The 17518-nt window shown below is 29.1% G+C and overlaps 1 protein-coding gene across 1 annotated transcript in view; it reads right to left on the minus strand.

Annotated features, from left to right (window-relative positions):
• LOC107445748 (uncharacterized) overlaps positions 1-16874 on the minus strand; it is a 58405-nt gene extending 41531 nt beyond the window's left edge. The window contains exons 1-2 of the mRNA XM_087156516.1: positions 16474-16874; positions 2609-2684 (exon numbers count right to left, since the gene is read on the minus strand). Of these exons, the coding sequence (XP_087012642.1) occupies positions 2609-2684; positions 16474-16874 (477 nt within the window). The remainder of the gene's footprint in view (positions 1-2608; positions 2685-16473) is intronic.
• Between the last annotated feature and the right edge of the window lie 644 nt (positions 16875-17518).

The following is a 17518-nucleotide window of genomic DNA, read 5'->3' on the forward strand; positions in this document are numbered from 1 at the left end:
ATAATAATTGAAAATAAATGCTTTACTTAATAAATTGAAACTCTGGAGTCAGTAAGATTACATAAGAAAAATTGCAGGTAAGGTTATATAGATATATATAAAAGAAAAAAAAAGAAAAAAAAAACACGGATATCAATACTTGCCTCTTTTAAGTAAATAGCTGTATAAAATATAACTAAGAAGAAGCTGCAAACTAAATCAGCAAACTGGATGATAGAGAAACCAGTCCATAATCCTAGGTAGCCACCGACGTTGCTTGCTATTTCAATATGCTGTTTAGAGAAAGATGTTAGTTAGAAATTGTTTTAACTATTTTTTTTCTTCAGAATAATTTAGACTATATGGGGTATTTAATGCAATAAGATTCAAAATGCTGGAAAATAAATTTCTTTTGCTCCTTGAGAGAATAGAGCAAGAAAATCAATCATTTTTACACCATTGTTCTTAAACGAGTAATCAAAACTTTGTAGTCCAGCTTAAAACTTGCCCTTGTTGCCGTTAATACTATGGTGCAGGAAATAGAACGAATGAAACTACAAGGTCTATCAGTTTTCTTTTTGCAATGAATAAATTTCCAGGAGTTCCATTTCTTTAGTATATTATTCGAAACGTAATTCAACATAAAAAATTTCTTTCTTTAAAATGCTTACTGTATTACGCGCATTGATTAAAGTTGACTGAAAAAAGTTGTAGTTAGAATCTGACTCATTTGTAAGTAAGCAATAGAATTCAATTCATTCGTATGGACGCTCAAACTGAACGTTCAAAATGAGAAATATCCTTCAAAAATATAGTATTTTGTTTTTGAAATATTAAGTTCGCACTTTACTAAGAGGCAGCAAATCTTGTTTGAATTAGAGTTTTTCTTACCGAATTAAGATAATGAATAATTTTAATTCTTCTTACCGATTAGATAATGAATTTGTAAAAGTCAATACATCAATATGTAGTTCACATTGACAAAGTTGTATTTTCTCGTAATGGAATTGTTAAATGTTCTCAAAACTTTAAAAAGTTCCTCGCGCACCAGATTTTGTTTCATTATTAATAAACATTTTCAGATACTCTTCGCTGTGTCTTGTTTAGTTTTAAATGAATTTGAAGAACTTTGATTCTTAATTTATTTTTTCAATAATTGAACAAATGCATTAAAGCGTTTTTTTGAGGAAATTTCTGGTGACGAAATAAAAGTTTTATTTCTTTATTTTTTTATACGATTACCATAACCACTTAAATTTATTTAAATGCCTATAAGCAAAGTTTCTGGGTAAAAATTTAATTTAAAAAGTTAAAATTCCTTCGCAAGGAACTTTTTAATTGCCAATAATTAAAAATAGTACTTTTAGTATACTTAGCATATTGTAAAACTAATCATTATTTTTTTAAAACTTTATTCACGGATTTCTATTAAAACTACCAATATTCTGTTAGAATTCGAAAACGATTGACTAAAAATTGCCCTTATTTGCTTTGAAAGCCCTATGCTCCCTTACTTCGTATTAATAACTACAAAATTTTTATTCTTATATACAACAGAAAATTATTAAGTTGAAAATGCTGTAATCTTGTAAACATTTTAAAAAATAAGTTTTTTACGTTAGAAAACGTATCGAATAATATATTAAAAAAGCAAAATCCATGGAAATTTATTCATCCATTTTATTTATCGGATTCATACAATTTTGTATTTTGTCTGAAATTTTATTCAAAGAAAGTAATTAAATTTCATCATTCAAAAAAAATATCCCTTAAAGTTGAAATCTAGGGGACTTTAAATAATTTCTGTGTTCTCTTTTCTTTCTTCCTTTTTTCAGCAGAATTCATAATTTACTTGCAAAAAGACTTAAGTTTAGTTCTCATAAGTTATAAAGTAAATACTAACTATTTAGACAATGAATTATAAGTTGCAACTTATGCATTTTTATTATGTTCGTGGAGTGAAAATTCGATAGCTTTTATGATATCATCACAGAAACTTTACAGAAGTTCCATAAAATATGATAAATGATTCAAATAATTTTTTTTAGTATTTTGTTTTAAAAAAATCAATAAAAAGTATTTTAATAACTCACACAGTTTGATTTCTATGCAAAGTTAAAGAGTGTATTAAATCAATTTTATCCTTTATTTAGTTATTGGTTTTAATAAAAAAAACGTAAAACTTTAAGAGGAAATAATAAATACTTTACTATATGTATATTTTAAAAAAGTCAATAAAATTTCATTTATTTTTTAGTTTTTATGAAACATTTTTTAAAATGATTTGATATCTATATTTTTTTAATATTTTCCGTGTGAAATTGACAAAAAGCGATACGATGTAAAAAATACGAAAAAAAAAAACAGGGAACGAAGTGGAATTTATACATATCCAGATTACTAAAAAATGTGTATAGGACTTTCTTAAAACTACAGAAAGTTAATTCCAAAGAAAATATTTAATATTAAAACCAAATACAATAGTTGGTAATTTAATTCAAGTTTTCAAATCCATCAATATCGTGTGGTATGGCACACATTCGTCTTGAAGTATATTTAGAACATTATGTATTTACATAAAACTCAATTTTATTTTTAAAAAAAGCTTTAAATTTGTATATTAACTTACCTGTATTCTGGGCACTGAAGTCAATTTCTTAAGCGAGAATTGGTTAAAGGTTATAGTCAAAGATATGTTGTTAAGCCTGCAAAATGTAACAAATTCATGTTAAAAGTACCTTGATTTCATTTTAAAATGTTCTTTATTATTAAGAAAATAATAGACTGTCATATCTTTTCTGATAAATCTGTTCATTGTTGAACCGTAATAGCGGTAGGTGTAATTATTTGCTTGAATTGTAACAAAGTGTTAATTTAAGCCATGTTTTTTATACATATTTTTAGCTGCAAACCTTAGTACCTGCAGATGATAAGCAACATTGTAGACAGCCACAAATACTCACTAACTTGGAATCGGCTGTAAAAAATTACGGTCTAAATAAAAACACGCCAACATGGGAGTTCTCAGTGTCGAAGATATTCCCCTTTTGGTGTAAACACTAGTGATTTTAGCGTGCAATTTTGGTATTTAGAGTTTTCATGAAACCTTTAAATTGTATATAAAAGCTAGATTTGGTGTTAACTTAAAAAAATGTGTTAATTCATACAACTTTTAGGATGTTTTAATATCAAATTCAGAGAGATATTATTCAATTGTTTTTAGATTGTAGATGTTTCACAACATTAAAAATGTTATTTTGCAATGCTTTACACACAGTTTTGTTATGCATTAACATTAAAATTTTTTAATTACAATAAGATATGCTATACGTAAAAGTGAGTAAAGTTATTTTTACGATAAAATATTCTTTAAAAATTTTGCTGCATAGTGGTCACTATTTTTTCTGTTAAAATAAACTAAGTACATTTATAAATACAAAACTGTAATTATAATGCAGAAAAAGTATATAAAATTGACAAAAAATCAATTGTTTGAAAGAATTAGTACGAATAAATTACTAAAAATATGCTTGTTTTTTAAACGAAATATTTTTGCAATAAAGTTTCATGATCATTAAGGCTCATGAAAATATGTGCTGTCCATAAATAAACAAAAAAATAAATGAATAAATAAATAAAACTGTGACGGTTCCTTGGGGTATTCATCCCCTTTTCCTTCGAGGTTAATATCTTAATTACCTGTACTATGCATGATTCTTTATCGTCTTACGAGATCATCGCCAACAAAACTAATTATTTTTATTTTTTGAAATGCCGGATGCTATTTAGGCAAAGTATGAAATAATCGTCCTGATGAGGTTATTATATAAATGATGTGCATGTTACTGTGAATGACCGAAATCGGTGGTTGTTGACTTTCACCGGTGAATGTTGACCATCAAATTAGTCGCTTTGGTGAATGTCCGAAATATTTATTACATCCGATTTGATATTAATTTATTCGTGGATATAATTACATTTATTCGATATTTTAATACTTACTGACGATAGATTAGAACAAACATCAGTGTTTGGAGTATCGGGCAAATATATACCGGGCAATGGCACTTGACTTTAAAAAAACATCAGTGTAGGGTGTACCGGGCAAATGTATACCGGGCAGTGACACTTGACCTTAAAAAAACATCAGTGTAGGGTATACCGGGCAAACGTATACCGGGCAGTGGCACCGAACCTTAAAAAAACATCAGTGTAGGGTACACCGGGCAAATGTATACCGGGCAATGGCACTTAACCAGACCTAGTGCGACTAGACCTTTGTTTAATGTCCGAAATATATACTAGGTCCACTGCCATTTTTGCACAGCTTAAATATTTAAAAAAAATTAAACAAAGCGTTTGAATAAATTTTAAACTGATAACGAAATTATTGCTTTAAAATTTAAAAAATAATAATGAAAACTGCACCAGATAAGAGTAATTGAAGTAGTTGCTTAATACAGCGTATGTGCGGCAAAAAATTTTTAAAAAAATTATCCAGGTACGTCTAAAAGTGGATGAATATCCCAAGACACCTACTGTGTCAGAGAAACAGTAAATTAAAAAAGTGACCACATACACTACAAAAAATTATGGTTAACACCAAAACGCTAACATCAAAAGTGATGGCAACTATACGCCAAAATATTTTACTGTGTATAAAACAAGAAAAATTAATATATAATGCTTATATACTATGATTTTTTAAAAAAAATTAATTTTTTAATCAAATATAAAAATATTAAAAGATTTATGTAAAGCTCTTTGTGAGAATATAATTATCTATATTATAAAGCTAAAAATGAACATGCATGTTTTAATATTTTATTACCGTTTCTATAGAATGTTTACCCTTTGAGGCGAAAGAAAACTTTTACCTTTACTTGATCGATTTTAAACGAACCGTAGTCGTTTGATGGATTCTAAACTTAAGCCAAAAATGACGAAAATAGTTATGAATGGAGTGAATGCATTAGGTATCGGTGTAAGGTTTCTAATAAATTCGAGTTTAGATTAAACAACACCCTTTTACGTGTGTATGAATTTTTAATTCGTTATTAACTTAAAATAGAGCACGATTTTTGAAGTTTTTTACCACCGAATTCGGATAGGAATTGCGTCAATCTTTACAGTGTGTTGCAGTAAATTTCAGCGAATTCATTGACCAACGCTCTCCGACATTGCTAAGTGTGTATGAGTACAATTACGTTTGTTAAAAGTATTTTAAATGCTTATTGAAGTCTTAGATTGTAAAAATACTTTTTAATAAAATATAAACAGGAATAGAATTGCATTTTATTGTTGTTTTTAGTAAGTTTTGTATTTATTAAGTCACTTCAAAAAACTCACTTGCAGAAAAATGCTTCGTCTTCATCTGTTATGTTAGATAAATTACACTGAAAAAAATATGTAAGCATTATAAAGATATAATACATACCTAATTAGATAAAATTTATGAATGAAATATAAATGCAATGCTTTTTTTGCTTGCATTGATTACGTGTGATTCAGATGCTATGTATGTCACTAAATCACCGGGAAAGTCTTGGTTAGATGGGCATAAACGAAAAATTGTCGAACTTAATATATCCAATTATCTTTAATTTGCATCAGATGTAGTTACACAGGAAATAGTTTAACTTGTTAATTAATTGAGAGAAAGAGTAGTTTTTAATGAAAATAAAAAATAGGTGAAATTTTAAAGCTTATTTTATTCGGGGTTCAAATACTTTTCGTTAATTAAATATTTCGTTCTTTTTTAATACACGCTGTTAAGAATTCATTGGAGAAAATGGATAAATAACAATTTATTTAATTGCTATTTTACCAGGTTAAAACAAAACAGATAAATAATCATAAATAAGATGATATTCAAAGTGTTTTCTGAGAGAAGAACTGCTTATTTACTGTTTTAAACTAACACTTTTAAACAACCGGAATTTTATCGCACTAACTAGGACCACCTAATCAAGCCCTTCAGTTATTAGCAGTTGCGTACCTATTACAGCTGAGCGGGCAGATCTGTCAATCTCATGGCCGATGGAATGGGGGGTTCGAGCCCCGGAGGGCCCCCCCCCGGAGTTTCCTCCATTCCCTTTAACACCCGATGAGTTTCAATACCCCAATTTGTAATCGTGGGCTATAAGAATACGATACTCTCATTCACGTATATGTCACGGTGAAAGACCGAAACCGGTGGTTGTTGACTTTCACCGGTGAATATCGACAAACACCAAATACGTCGGTGAAAGATCGAATATTTCATTACATTCTTGTACATTCGGACCCTCACCGGTGTATGTCGACAATCACAGATATGCTTTGGTGAATGTCCAAAATATTTATTACATTCGATTTGATATGAATTTATTCGTGGATATAATTACATTTATTCGATGTTTTAACCCTACACTGATGTTTTTTTAAGGTTAAGTGCCACTGTCCGGTATACATTTGCCCGGTATACCCTACACTGATGTTTCGTTAAGGTTAAGTACCACTGCCCGGTATACATTTGCCCGGTATACCCTACACTGATGTTTTTTTAAAGGTTAAGTGCCACTGCCCGGTATACATTTGCCCGGTATACCCTACACTGATGGTTTTTTTTAAATCAAGGGCCATTGCCCGGTATATATTTGCCCGATACTCCAAACACTGAAGTTTCTTCTAATCTACCGTCAGTAAGTATTAAAATATAGAATAAATATAAATATATCAAATAAATATAATAATATTAACAAATAAATTAATATAAAATTGGATATAACAAATATTTCGGACATTCACCAAAGATTGTTGATTGATGAATGATTGTTGCATGGATTGTAGAATGATTGTTGCCATTCTCCGGTGAAAGTCAGAAATAAGGGTATTTAGCAATTATTTCGGACATACACTAAGTGACTACGTAAATGTTGACATTCACCGGTGAATGTCGACATTCTCCAGATTTCGGTTATTCGCCGTAACATATACACTACCCTACAATAATAAAGAAGCACTTTCCACTTTTGATTGTTTTTTTTTTAAAATTTCCCAAGAAAGAATTAAGATTACTTTGTAACTTTAGAGGTAATTCGTTGCTGCAATTTTTCATATTTAACAACAAATTTCATCCTATCAACAAATTGCAATCATATTTAGCAACAAGATGCTTTAGAGACCGACAGTAAATAAATTGCGTAATAAACAAGTATTTTAGAACACCCTATGCCAGAAAATCAAGTAATAAGCTTGTAACTTTGAGTCCTATTTGCAATAATTGTATGAAATTTCATAAATCTAGTTTAAATATTTACGAAAATAAAGACATTTTTATAAGAAAATATGAGTTTTTATCTTATGTTTTTGTGTAATAACTTTAAAAGTATACACTAAAATCAAGCAAATTCTTTTGAGCAAATAAAAGATAAAGAAAGCTCAAGACAATTTCATTTTGTACTATTAAACAAAATTTATTGAAAATGAAATCAGCACTTTTGTGGATAATCCCCCACAAAAGTATGTTTTCCTTCCTTAAACCATCACAGTTTGGGTGATTATTGTAAAGTATTATCATTTGCTTTTAAATGTCTTTTGATTCAAAATCAAATTTGTTTAAAATCTCTTATTTTAAAATAAATACAAAAACTACGTAGAAAATAGTTAAAATTTTTCGATGGATAATCATACTTTTTTCATTAGTTGCGAAATACGATTAACTACAAATTTATGAACTTTTATTTTTAATTTTTCCACCCATGCGAAATATAAAAGAACTACTTTAAGTAGCAATATTTTTCGTAAATTTTTACGACTTTGTTTTGTAACTAAGCAATGTTTTTGTAACTAATTTTTAATTGGTCTATAAATTTCGCTTCATTTTATTAAATATTTTTAAAATTATAGCAAAAAATTTTAATTTTTTATAAAATTGTCCATATATTCATAAATATTTAAGTTAGGCTTCTGAAATTTTATGCAGTTCTTGCTCGAGACAACTAAAGTAATACAAGTTACAAGTTCATTACTTAATTTCCAGTCTCAGGATTTACAAAAATATTCAATTTCTTTTGTAATTTATTGTCGGTTGTAGAAATCTATTAAAGTTTTAAACTTTATTGCTAAGTATAAAAAATCGCTTGAGCAACCTATAAAATTATAAATATACCCCCAAGTATTTCTTGCAAAATTTTGAAAAAAGTTAAAAACTGAAAATGTCTCTTCCATCATTAGAGGGCAGGTACAGTCATGCGAAATTTAAAAAAGTGGAAATTTAAAATGTACCAAACAGATTTTAATAATACCAAAAAATATTGAAAAAATGTAGAAGGAACAAAGTGATTAAATAAAAATAAGCAATTAAACAATTAGAAGAAAAAAACAAGGCATTCCTAGCAAAGGAGAAGAAAATTAATTTAAATTTATAAACTTATCATATTCTACAGACTTAAAATTTGATTGAAGATCAGTGTGTTGGATTTAAGGAATAGTAGAACACCACAACCAAAAATTGCGAGTATATAAGATGCGTAAGGTGCTTCCATGGCCTACGTACAAGCGTTCAAAAGTTTTGCCAAAAATATGGTAAAATGTTTTTCGAGAGCGAAAGATCAAATCAAATTATTAGATTTGTTTATTCGATATATATAGTTTATTTCTCATGATAAAATGTATCCTTTTCCATTAATTGTTATCTACAAATTGTTAACTGCATGACATGTGTTATTTTCTACATTTCTTTTTCCTTTACCATACTGGATAACCGATTCTCCTCCACATTATTGCTACTTGCAGGTTCCTTATCAAGCAAGTTTTTTTTTAAAATTTTGTTACGAATGTATAATTATTTTTTGCTCAACATGCATAAGAATTTAAAACATACACTATTATTTCTTGTATTTTACTTTTAATACTGTTTTCGATTTTTTTAAAAAAAAGACTATGGAAATCTATTCCACACTGTAAAAAATTCCGGATCATAAGACTTTATAAGTTACCGGCACCTTCGGCGAATCATCCGTAAAATCTATTTTACCGTAAAATATTACACCGTAATTTTTACAGTAATATTTAGTTAATTAGAGAGATTCTATGATTTTACGTTAATTATTACAGTAAAAATCAACGTTTATCACATATTTTGAACCGTAACATGTTCCGAAAAAAATTTAATTTTATGATAAAAAGGATCGGCATCCGGTGTGACAGTGCTTGTAACCGTAATTTCGTTCGAATTTTTTACATTGTAGACCTTACCAATATAGTTATAAGCAACGAATTCACTAATTCAAAGAACCATATTTTATCTCCTGAAACCACTGTTTTTCATTTTGACCGAGCAGAAAAAGTAAATTTGTATTTTTCGATTTTTAGTTTACCAACTGTCTTTTATTTGTTATGATTAATAACATTCCAAATTATAGTTTTTATTACAAAAAAAAAATCTCATTAAAATAGTTGTTAGAAAAAATTAAAAATTAAGAAAAAAACTGTCTTCAACAAACTGATTTCACCCATTTCAAAAACTGTAGAAGGTGAGGTTACGTAAACACTTATCAAAGGATAACGCCTCAGAGAACTGTATTCACAACTGCACCAGAAATTAAAAGTGCGGTAAGAGTAAAGTAAATTACCATAAATTTCTAAAATAGAATATCAAATCTCTTTTGAGTACCAAAAACTTTTGAACACCCTTCCCCATACAAATCTACCTAACTCCCCATACAAGTATACCTTAAACAGTCAAGCCTTAATTTCTAAAATGCGAGTTACTCTTACTTTAACAAAGCTTAATATAATGCTTCCGAAACAGTTTCCAACCCCCCCCCCCCCATCTGAATATTTCCAATAACCAACCAGAACTTGAGTCTGAATTAAAAAATAATGACAAATACAATTACGGGAAACAAAAGTCATATAACTTACCGGTACGTCCCCTTCACGAAAAATTTTTGCTTCATATGTTTTTTCACTGGAAAAATAAAACAAGCAAACTTTAATTTGATAATGAAATGTGTACATACTTTAATATTATTTTTCATTATAAATTTTAGGTTTTTAAAAATGACTTACAAAAACAAACAAAAAATTAAGATACACAGTTTAATAGTTAATAAAATTTAAGTAGTTATTTAAAAATTTAATGATTCAAATTTAACCTACTAACGGTTCTGCACGTAAAAAGTGGTATTTTAAACGTCTTCTCTGCCTAGCAAAACCGGTTATTCCATGTTAATAGATTGGGGAATAGTGTATAGGGGAGAAACGTTGGTTCTAGTATTTTATTGTATTTATTCGTTCTAGTATTTTATTGTAACCATGATGTAGTTTTGTTTTGTGTAGCTGGCATTTTCAGTGGAAAATTAGTTTGTTTGTATCCTGCATGTCTTCATATCTGTCTTTGTGTTAAGTAAGAAATATATTGTGAGAGAATTGAAAATCTTCGTGAAGAATCTATGCTGAAGAATCAAACCTATATAGAATGTATCATTTAAGAGTATGGATTCTTGACGGGCTTTTGGCTTACTGGAAAGAGAATGGAAAGAACTGTTGCTAACGCAAACAAATTCCACGCTTCAACAACAAATTAGGATCGAGATATCCACACAGCGTCACTTGCTGAAATCCCTTTCATAAATTTAAAATTATTAGATTCAAATTTATTCAGAGAATTTTTTTTCTTCTGTAAGTTAAAATAAAACAAAAAATATATTTTTTGAAATCGAAACGAACCTAAACGATATATTCTTTTGGGCTTCAAAATTGTAAATATTATTCTGTTTCCAGATTGGTGGAAAGTAAATGCAAAAGGGAAATAAATAAAAATAATAATGCTAAATTTTATTACTTACAAGCAAGATTTTCTACCACAACGGTTTATACAGCTTTCTCTAATCGGATCCAAATTTATTTTTTGTGATAATTGCCCTATGTAAGGATAAAAAAATATATTAGATAATATTATGATTTATTGATTTTAAACTATCTTAAAGACACATGATAAAACCTACAGAAAATGGAACGATAGCGAAAAAACTCTCTCTGAAGATAATATAAGAAAAATGGTTGCAATGATGCATTGTAAAAAAATTTATGTAATTTTTACTGCAGCTTTAATTGTATTTCTTAGAGCACCGGTGTTGTAACGATAAATGGAATCAGTTTTTGCTGTGCAATCAGTTTTTATTTTCAGTCACGTGCGCTGGAAAACCAATCGGAACTATTTCTTCCGACGGAACCGCTTACAGCATTTTCATCTAATTTTAAAACATTCGACGAAGTTTGCTCATATTTTTACTTACTATTAATTATATTATATATGTTATATACTATTATATGAATATATTATATTATTTTATATTAGGAAAGCGGTAATGGGTAAAAATAAATTGAAGTTGATAGAATTCCACTGTAAAGCACAAATTTGATTTATGAAACTGAGAAACTTAAAAAGAACATCTGTTATTTGAAAAATGCTAAAAGATGAATATACTTAAGACTAAATTTACTATTGTTCAAGATAATTGTGCAGATAGTATAAAGGGAGTTTTTATTTCTATCCATAATTTTTTTTATATTTATTGTGTAAAATGCAGTATTTATATTTTTATAACGATTAATTGTAGCTTTAAAATGATTAAATTCTTCCACGCCCTTAGATTTTAGCAGTACTCTGGTTGTAAGGTTTTGAGCTTCAACTCTATTCTCAATTTGTATTTTATGAGATTACCGCATAAGGCATTCAATAAATATTCGATCATCTTCGATATTAAATGATAACAGAAGATATTTATCATCGTTATCTGTTTCCAAAGTATAAGTTTATTTTTTATGATAATGTCCCGTTAGTTAAGCTTTTTAAACCTATGTTACTTTCAGTATGTAGTGTTTTTATATGTAGTAAAGCATAAGCGCTTCAAAGTAGCTGAAATATTCCCCATTAAATTGCATTGTGTTGCTACTGGCGTTGTCAGGAAATGCTTAATTCTGGAATAAAGAAAATAACGGATAATCAAATCAAAGCAAATTTAAATAACATTCTTTGATATATTATTGAAGATTTACATCTTCAATAATTAGGAAATTAATAAGGAGCAATCAAAATGTATCTTTTTCTTTTCAAGAAATTCAAACATTGAGTAAAACAAGTTGCTCTTTTAATAGAAAATTTGAAGACCGCAAAATATTAAAACAAAATAAGAATGCTGCAAAACGGGCTCCCCTTCCTGCTGTTATAAATTAAAAAAGTGCTAAATGGGGAATTAAATAATAATTTTAATAACGAAAAAAAATCACGACTAACTTGTATAGCCAAGAAAACTCGAAATATAAAAACGAAGGAAAAAGAGTAGGTTTAAATGTAATTATATTTAATAAATACAAAAGTTATACGAGTACACAACATGCGATTCGAATTACAATTAAAAAGTCTATTTAAAAACACTTAAAGAGGATATTTTACGAAAATTAAAGAGTTTTTACTGTAAAAGGTCCTTAATCGATTTTTGTTTTACTTTACCTTGGCGCTTTTCTGGCAGCAATGCTTCGCCATTTTTTTTATTGATAACAGGAAGGATGGTGTCGCTTTTTCTTGTTGTTCTATGTATGCAATAGTTCGATAGCTTTTAGTCCATCTGTCCAAAAGTTTTAATCGTTTTTTGTTTTACTTTACATTGACGCTATTCTGGCAGCTATGTTTCGCTAATTTTTTAATTGATAACAGGAAGGCTGGTGTCATTTTTTCTTGTTGTTCTATATATTCAATAGTTCGATAGCTTTTAGTCCATCTTTACAAAAGTCCTTAATCGTTTTTTGTTTTAATTTACATTGGCGCTTTTCTGGCAGCAATGTTTCGCCATTTTTTTTATTGATATCAGGAAGACTAGTGTCGTTTTTTCTTGTTGTTCTCTATATTCAATAGTTCGATAGTTTTTAGTCCATCTTTACAAAAGTCCTTAATAGTTTTTTGTTTTAATTTACATTGGCACTTTTCTGGCAGCAATGTTTCATCATTTTTTTTATTGATGCCAGGAAGACTGGTGTCATTTTTTCTTGTTGTTCTATATATTCAATAGTTCGATAGCTTTTAGTTCATTTTTACAAAAGTCCTTAATCGTTTTTTGTTTTAATTTACATTGGCGCTTTTATGGCAGCAATGTTTCGCCAATTTTTTTATTGATAACAGGAAGGCTGGTGTTGATTTTTCTTATTGTTCTATATATTCAATAGTTCGATAGCTTTTAGTCCATCTGTATAAAAGATTTAAATTTTGTTTTTCATCGTCATTGTCTTCAACATTTTCGCTAGATTCATTTTCATTACTGACGATATTAACGATCATTTCATCGGACTCTACACCGCATTTATGAAACAAGAACTGTCTACTTTGCGATGCATTTTTTTAAAAGAATCATTTAGCCTACAATAATTATGCATTATTGTAGGCTAAATGATGCAAAATTTATATATATATATATATATATATATATATATATATATATATATATATATATATATATATATATATATATATATATATATATATATATATATATATATATATATATATATATATATATATATATATATATATATATATATATATATATATATATATATATATATATATATATATATATATATATATATATATATATGATATATATTAATGTATATATATATTATATATAATATATATATATATTAATGAGGCTAAATGATGCAAAATTTATATATATATATATATATATTTTGGTGTTTGCCTTTCAGATTTATGTGGGATTTTGTATGGTTGATTAATATCGATTTATAGGCTAATTTCCTTTTTTTTTACACCGCTTATATTCGGCTTGTAAAAAACAAAATTTAATTAAATTAAAGATTGTTCATACCTGGGCACATTGCTTCCTCGTGAGGTATAGGAAAATCATAAGGAATGCAAGAATTCATTGATTTTAATGTAACTAAAACACAACGGTAGAAACAATCCTGAAAATTTTAAAAGAAAAGAAATTTTTAAATTTTTAATCCTAAATTCATTAATAGGTTCAAAAATGATATGTTTGTTAACCGAAGAAAATAATTAGATAAATAAACGAATAAAAAAAATAAATAAAAAACTATTTAATTTAAGAAAATCACATTTATTTGATTTGAAACTGAAAACTAAATGTTAAAGTAAAAATTAAAATACAAGATTTAAAATATGAAATGAAATTCAAAACTAAATTACTAAACAAGGATTCAAAACATTAAATAAGACACAAAGTTAAGTAAAATCAGATGAATCAAAGCGTCTTAAAAAGTAAATACCCTAAATAAGCACCCCATACTCGTTCAATTGCATGAATAAACAAGGAAACATTAACAAACTATAATTGGAATTATCTACAAGTTAAATTTAGCAAACAAACAAGTTCTGCTATTTTTTAATCTCAACAGTCTCAACAGTCTCAATAGTCACTTAAACGCTGAAACATTTTTACTTTATTTTCAACAATGAATCTAAAACTAGCATTAAAAGCAGCAATTATGAAAACAGATGCCGATGAAAATATTATAAAAACTTAATTTAAAAGATTTTGATTTGCTTTTGTTTCGCTTAGATATTCCATAATTTGTTTTATTTAAATTAATTTATTTCTAATGACACTTAGACAAACCAAATTCGCCAGCTGTTTACGAATTAAGACAGGAAGGCTCGCCTTTTGTTTGACAAGATATCACCCCGTAAGGGTAAAAGTACGTATTAGCTAAGAATTCCATTGGTTTATATATATCAGATCTCTGCTCAGATATATATATATATATATATATATATATATATATATATATATATATATATATATATATATATATATATATATATATATATATATATATATATATATATATATATATATATATACACTGAAGAGCCATTACATTACGAACACCCTCCATCTATAACAATGGGCTCGCCCTGGTTTTCATGGTTTCTCGCCCAGGAACAATGTTTTCATGGGGTCACATTAGGACCCATAATCCTTATAGAACAATCCCTGACGTCTGTAAGCTACTTGAACATAATTGCAGACCAGGTTCCCCTGATTCATGGCAACAGCTTTTCCTGCGGGGGATGGTGTTTACCAACAGGATAATGCATCATGTCAGAAGGATCGAATGGTCATATATATATATATATATATATATATATATATATATATATATATATGTAACCAGAAGCAGAGTGCTTTTGCTTGAGAGACAGAATGTCTTTCAAATGAATCATAACGTTCACGGTTATAAAAATTTTTTCCCTCTAATGTTCTGAAACCGTTTACAGCTGGATAATATAAATCAACTGTACCTTAGGATCAAGAGGACCCGTTCCATTATTTTGAATCCATGGAGTTATGAAGTCCGTACAATTGGTGTCATAAGGCGCTGGTAACAGGGTGGTTTGAATCTTTGGAAGAAAAAAAAGGATGATTATATGAGATTTAATCATAGTCGAGTTTACACAATCAAATAATTTTTTATCCTGTGTCCTTATTTTTAATGGCCAGCGTAAAAATACTTCTTCGCTTGAATTTCGATATCTGAGATTTTAACTGTGCTCCGAAACCTGCTATTATAACTGTTTCTTATCTGCGGAAGATATAAGATTCGCTTACCTGCGTGAAACTTAAGATAGTTTTTATTATAATGGTTGAAAATGTTTCCAGTCGAATCTTTCATTATTTCATTCAAGAGAGTATAAAACTAATATTTGATATTTTTCAGCTCCATAAAACGATTAGAAACATTAAAATATTATCTGATCTAATTAATTAGCTTATTTAAGGTTAAGCTCTTTAACCATCATATTAATTTTTAGATCATGAATTCCGATCATAAGTTTGTTATTGAATTGCTTATAGTTATTTTTTAGATCTTTGCAAGTAAAAGCAACAGAACATAATCATCTCATTTATGGATTGCTGAAATGGGAAAAAATTGATTTACTCTGAGTCATATCTCTGTAGAATAATGAGAGATTACTGACTGTGTGCCTTAAACAAAAATGCTGAGCTTCAAATAAAATTTAAAACTGATTATGTACATTTTGCTTTTAACTATCAGAAAATTTAAATTTATATGAAAAAGAAGTATTTTTCTAAACAAAAAATTCAGGAGCATTTTTCGGAGAATAAATCTGCACATCCTTTCGTTCAAAGGCTTTAAACGTCTAGTTTTCCAATTGCAGAGGATAGCACGAAGCTTGAGGTCTAGATGCTGGATATGAGGGAAATCTCGGCGTTTAGCGTGAAGCGCAACTAACCAACTGGTCTACACTGGAATAGTCATGCATTAGAAGGCATGAATACCCGTAAGGAAATAAAACGTAGAAAATGAAATCCACAGGAGAATTCTGTGAAAGTCAGGGGTGATGAATTCTTTTAACTAGTAGAATTCCACGTCTAATTCTGGGTTTTGGGAAGAAGAGAACAAAGAAGCTTAGCAAGCTCCTGATCCTTTAAGAGTTCTTACATTTCCCTGAAAAGACCCAAGAAGCGACTGGCAGTGTCTGTGTCTTTCTTGGATTGGGTCTTTCTCTCCTTCGGCTGTTTCCTGGGTCTTGCACAGCAGCCCGTGAAACAGGCCGGGTACTCACCGTTGCAGTTGACGCAACTCGCCGGGTCAGATCTAGGCTTCGTACACTGGTACGAGAAGTGGGCTCTGGCACATTCAGCAGGCAGGATCGGGAGATGTGTAACTTTGCTCAGTATGGTCATATTTTTGATATCAGTAACATTATATCTGGTAGCGTCCTTTTCGGAAACGCTCCACCAGAACTGGACACTCCAGCAGAGATCTGATGCTAAAAATGCCCATACTCGAACTGGTATTTTATGGGAAGGTGAGGTAAAGTGGGAAGAGCTTATACTCATGCCTGCTTCTTCTCTTGAGTTTGCACTATTTTCCGTGAATTTAGTCCAAATGCTTGAAATTTTTTCTCCAAATCTAAAATTTTGGTGTCGATGCTTAGTCCTCTGATCTGAGTTTTCAGCTTTTTACTCGATGTAGATTCTTTTGAGACTGTAGTTGAAATGGGTGGGTCAGCAGTCTCCGGAGCCTCTTCTCCCTCTCGCTCCGGAATAGCCCATTGTGCAGCTCTAGTGCGACGTAAATTAACAACAACAATCAACCCTCTCACTCCGTCTGTACTGTAGCCTCTGGTGTTGAGGAAACTGTTTCTATTTCAAGGCGGTTGGATTCGCCGTCAGAGTCTGTGTCTACTTGCATCTTCATGATGACGCAAATCTTCTTTTTCGCTTTCCTTTTCTGCTTTTCAGTAGGAGGATTCAGATGGGGATTATCTGTCTTTATGTCGATTGGGCCAGAAGGCTCCTTTTATATCAAAACTCTCTCTCAATTTAATAATTTCCTTGTTGTCATGATATAGTTTCTTTGCTTCCCTTTGATCTTTTATATCATCAGTGTTGATATCTCATACGTTTCAGCTCGACGAGCTTAACTGGAAACTTGCTGATATGTAGATATATATCAGGATAATGTGTTGTATTAGGCAGTC

The sequence above is a fragment of the Parasteatoda tepidariorum genome, chromosome 2 (assembly GCF_982258835.1).
Source record: "Parasteatoda tepidariorum strain Cologne lab strain chromosome 2, Ptep-v5.0, whole genome shotgun sequence".
In the NCBI taxonomy this organism is placed as follows: Eukaryota; Metazoa; Arthropoda; class Arachnida; order Araneae; family Theridiidae; genus Parasteatoda; species Parasteatoda tepidariorum.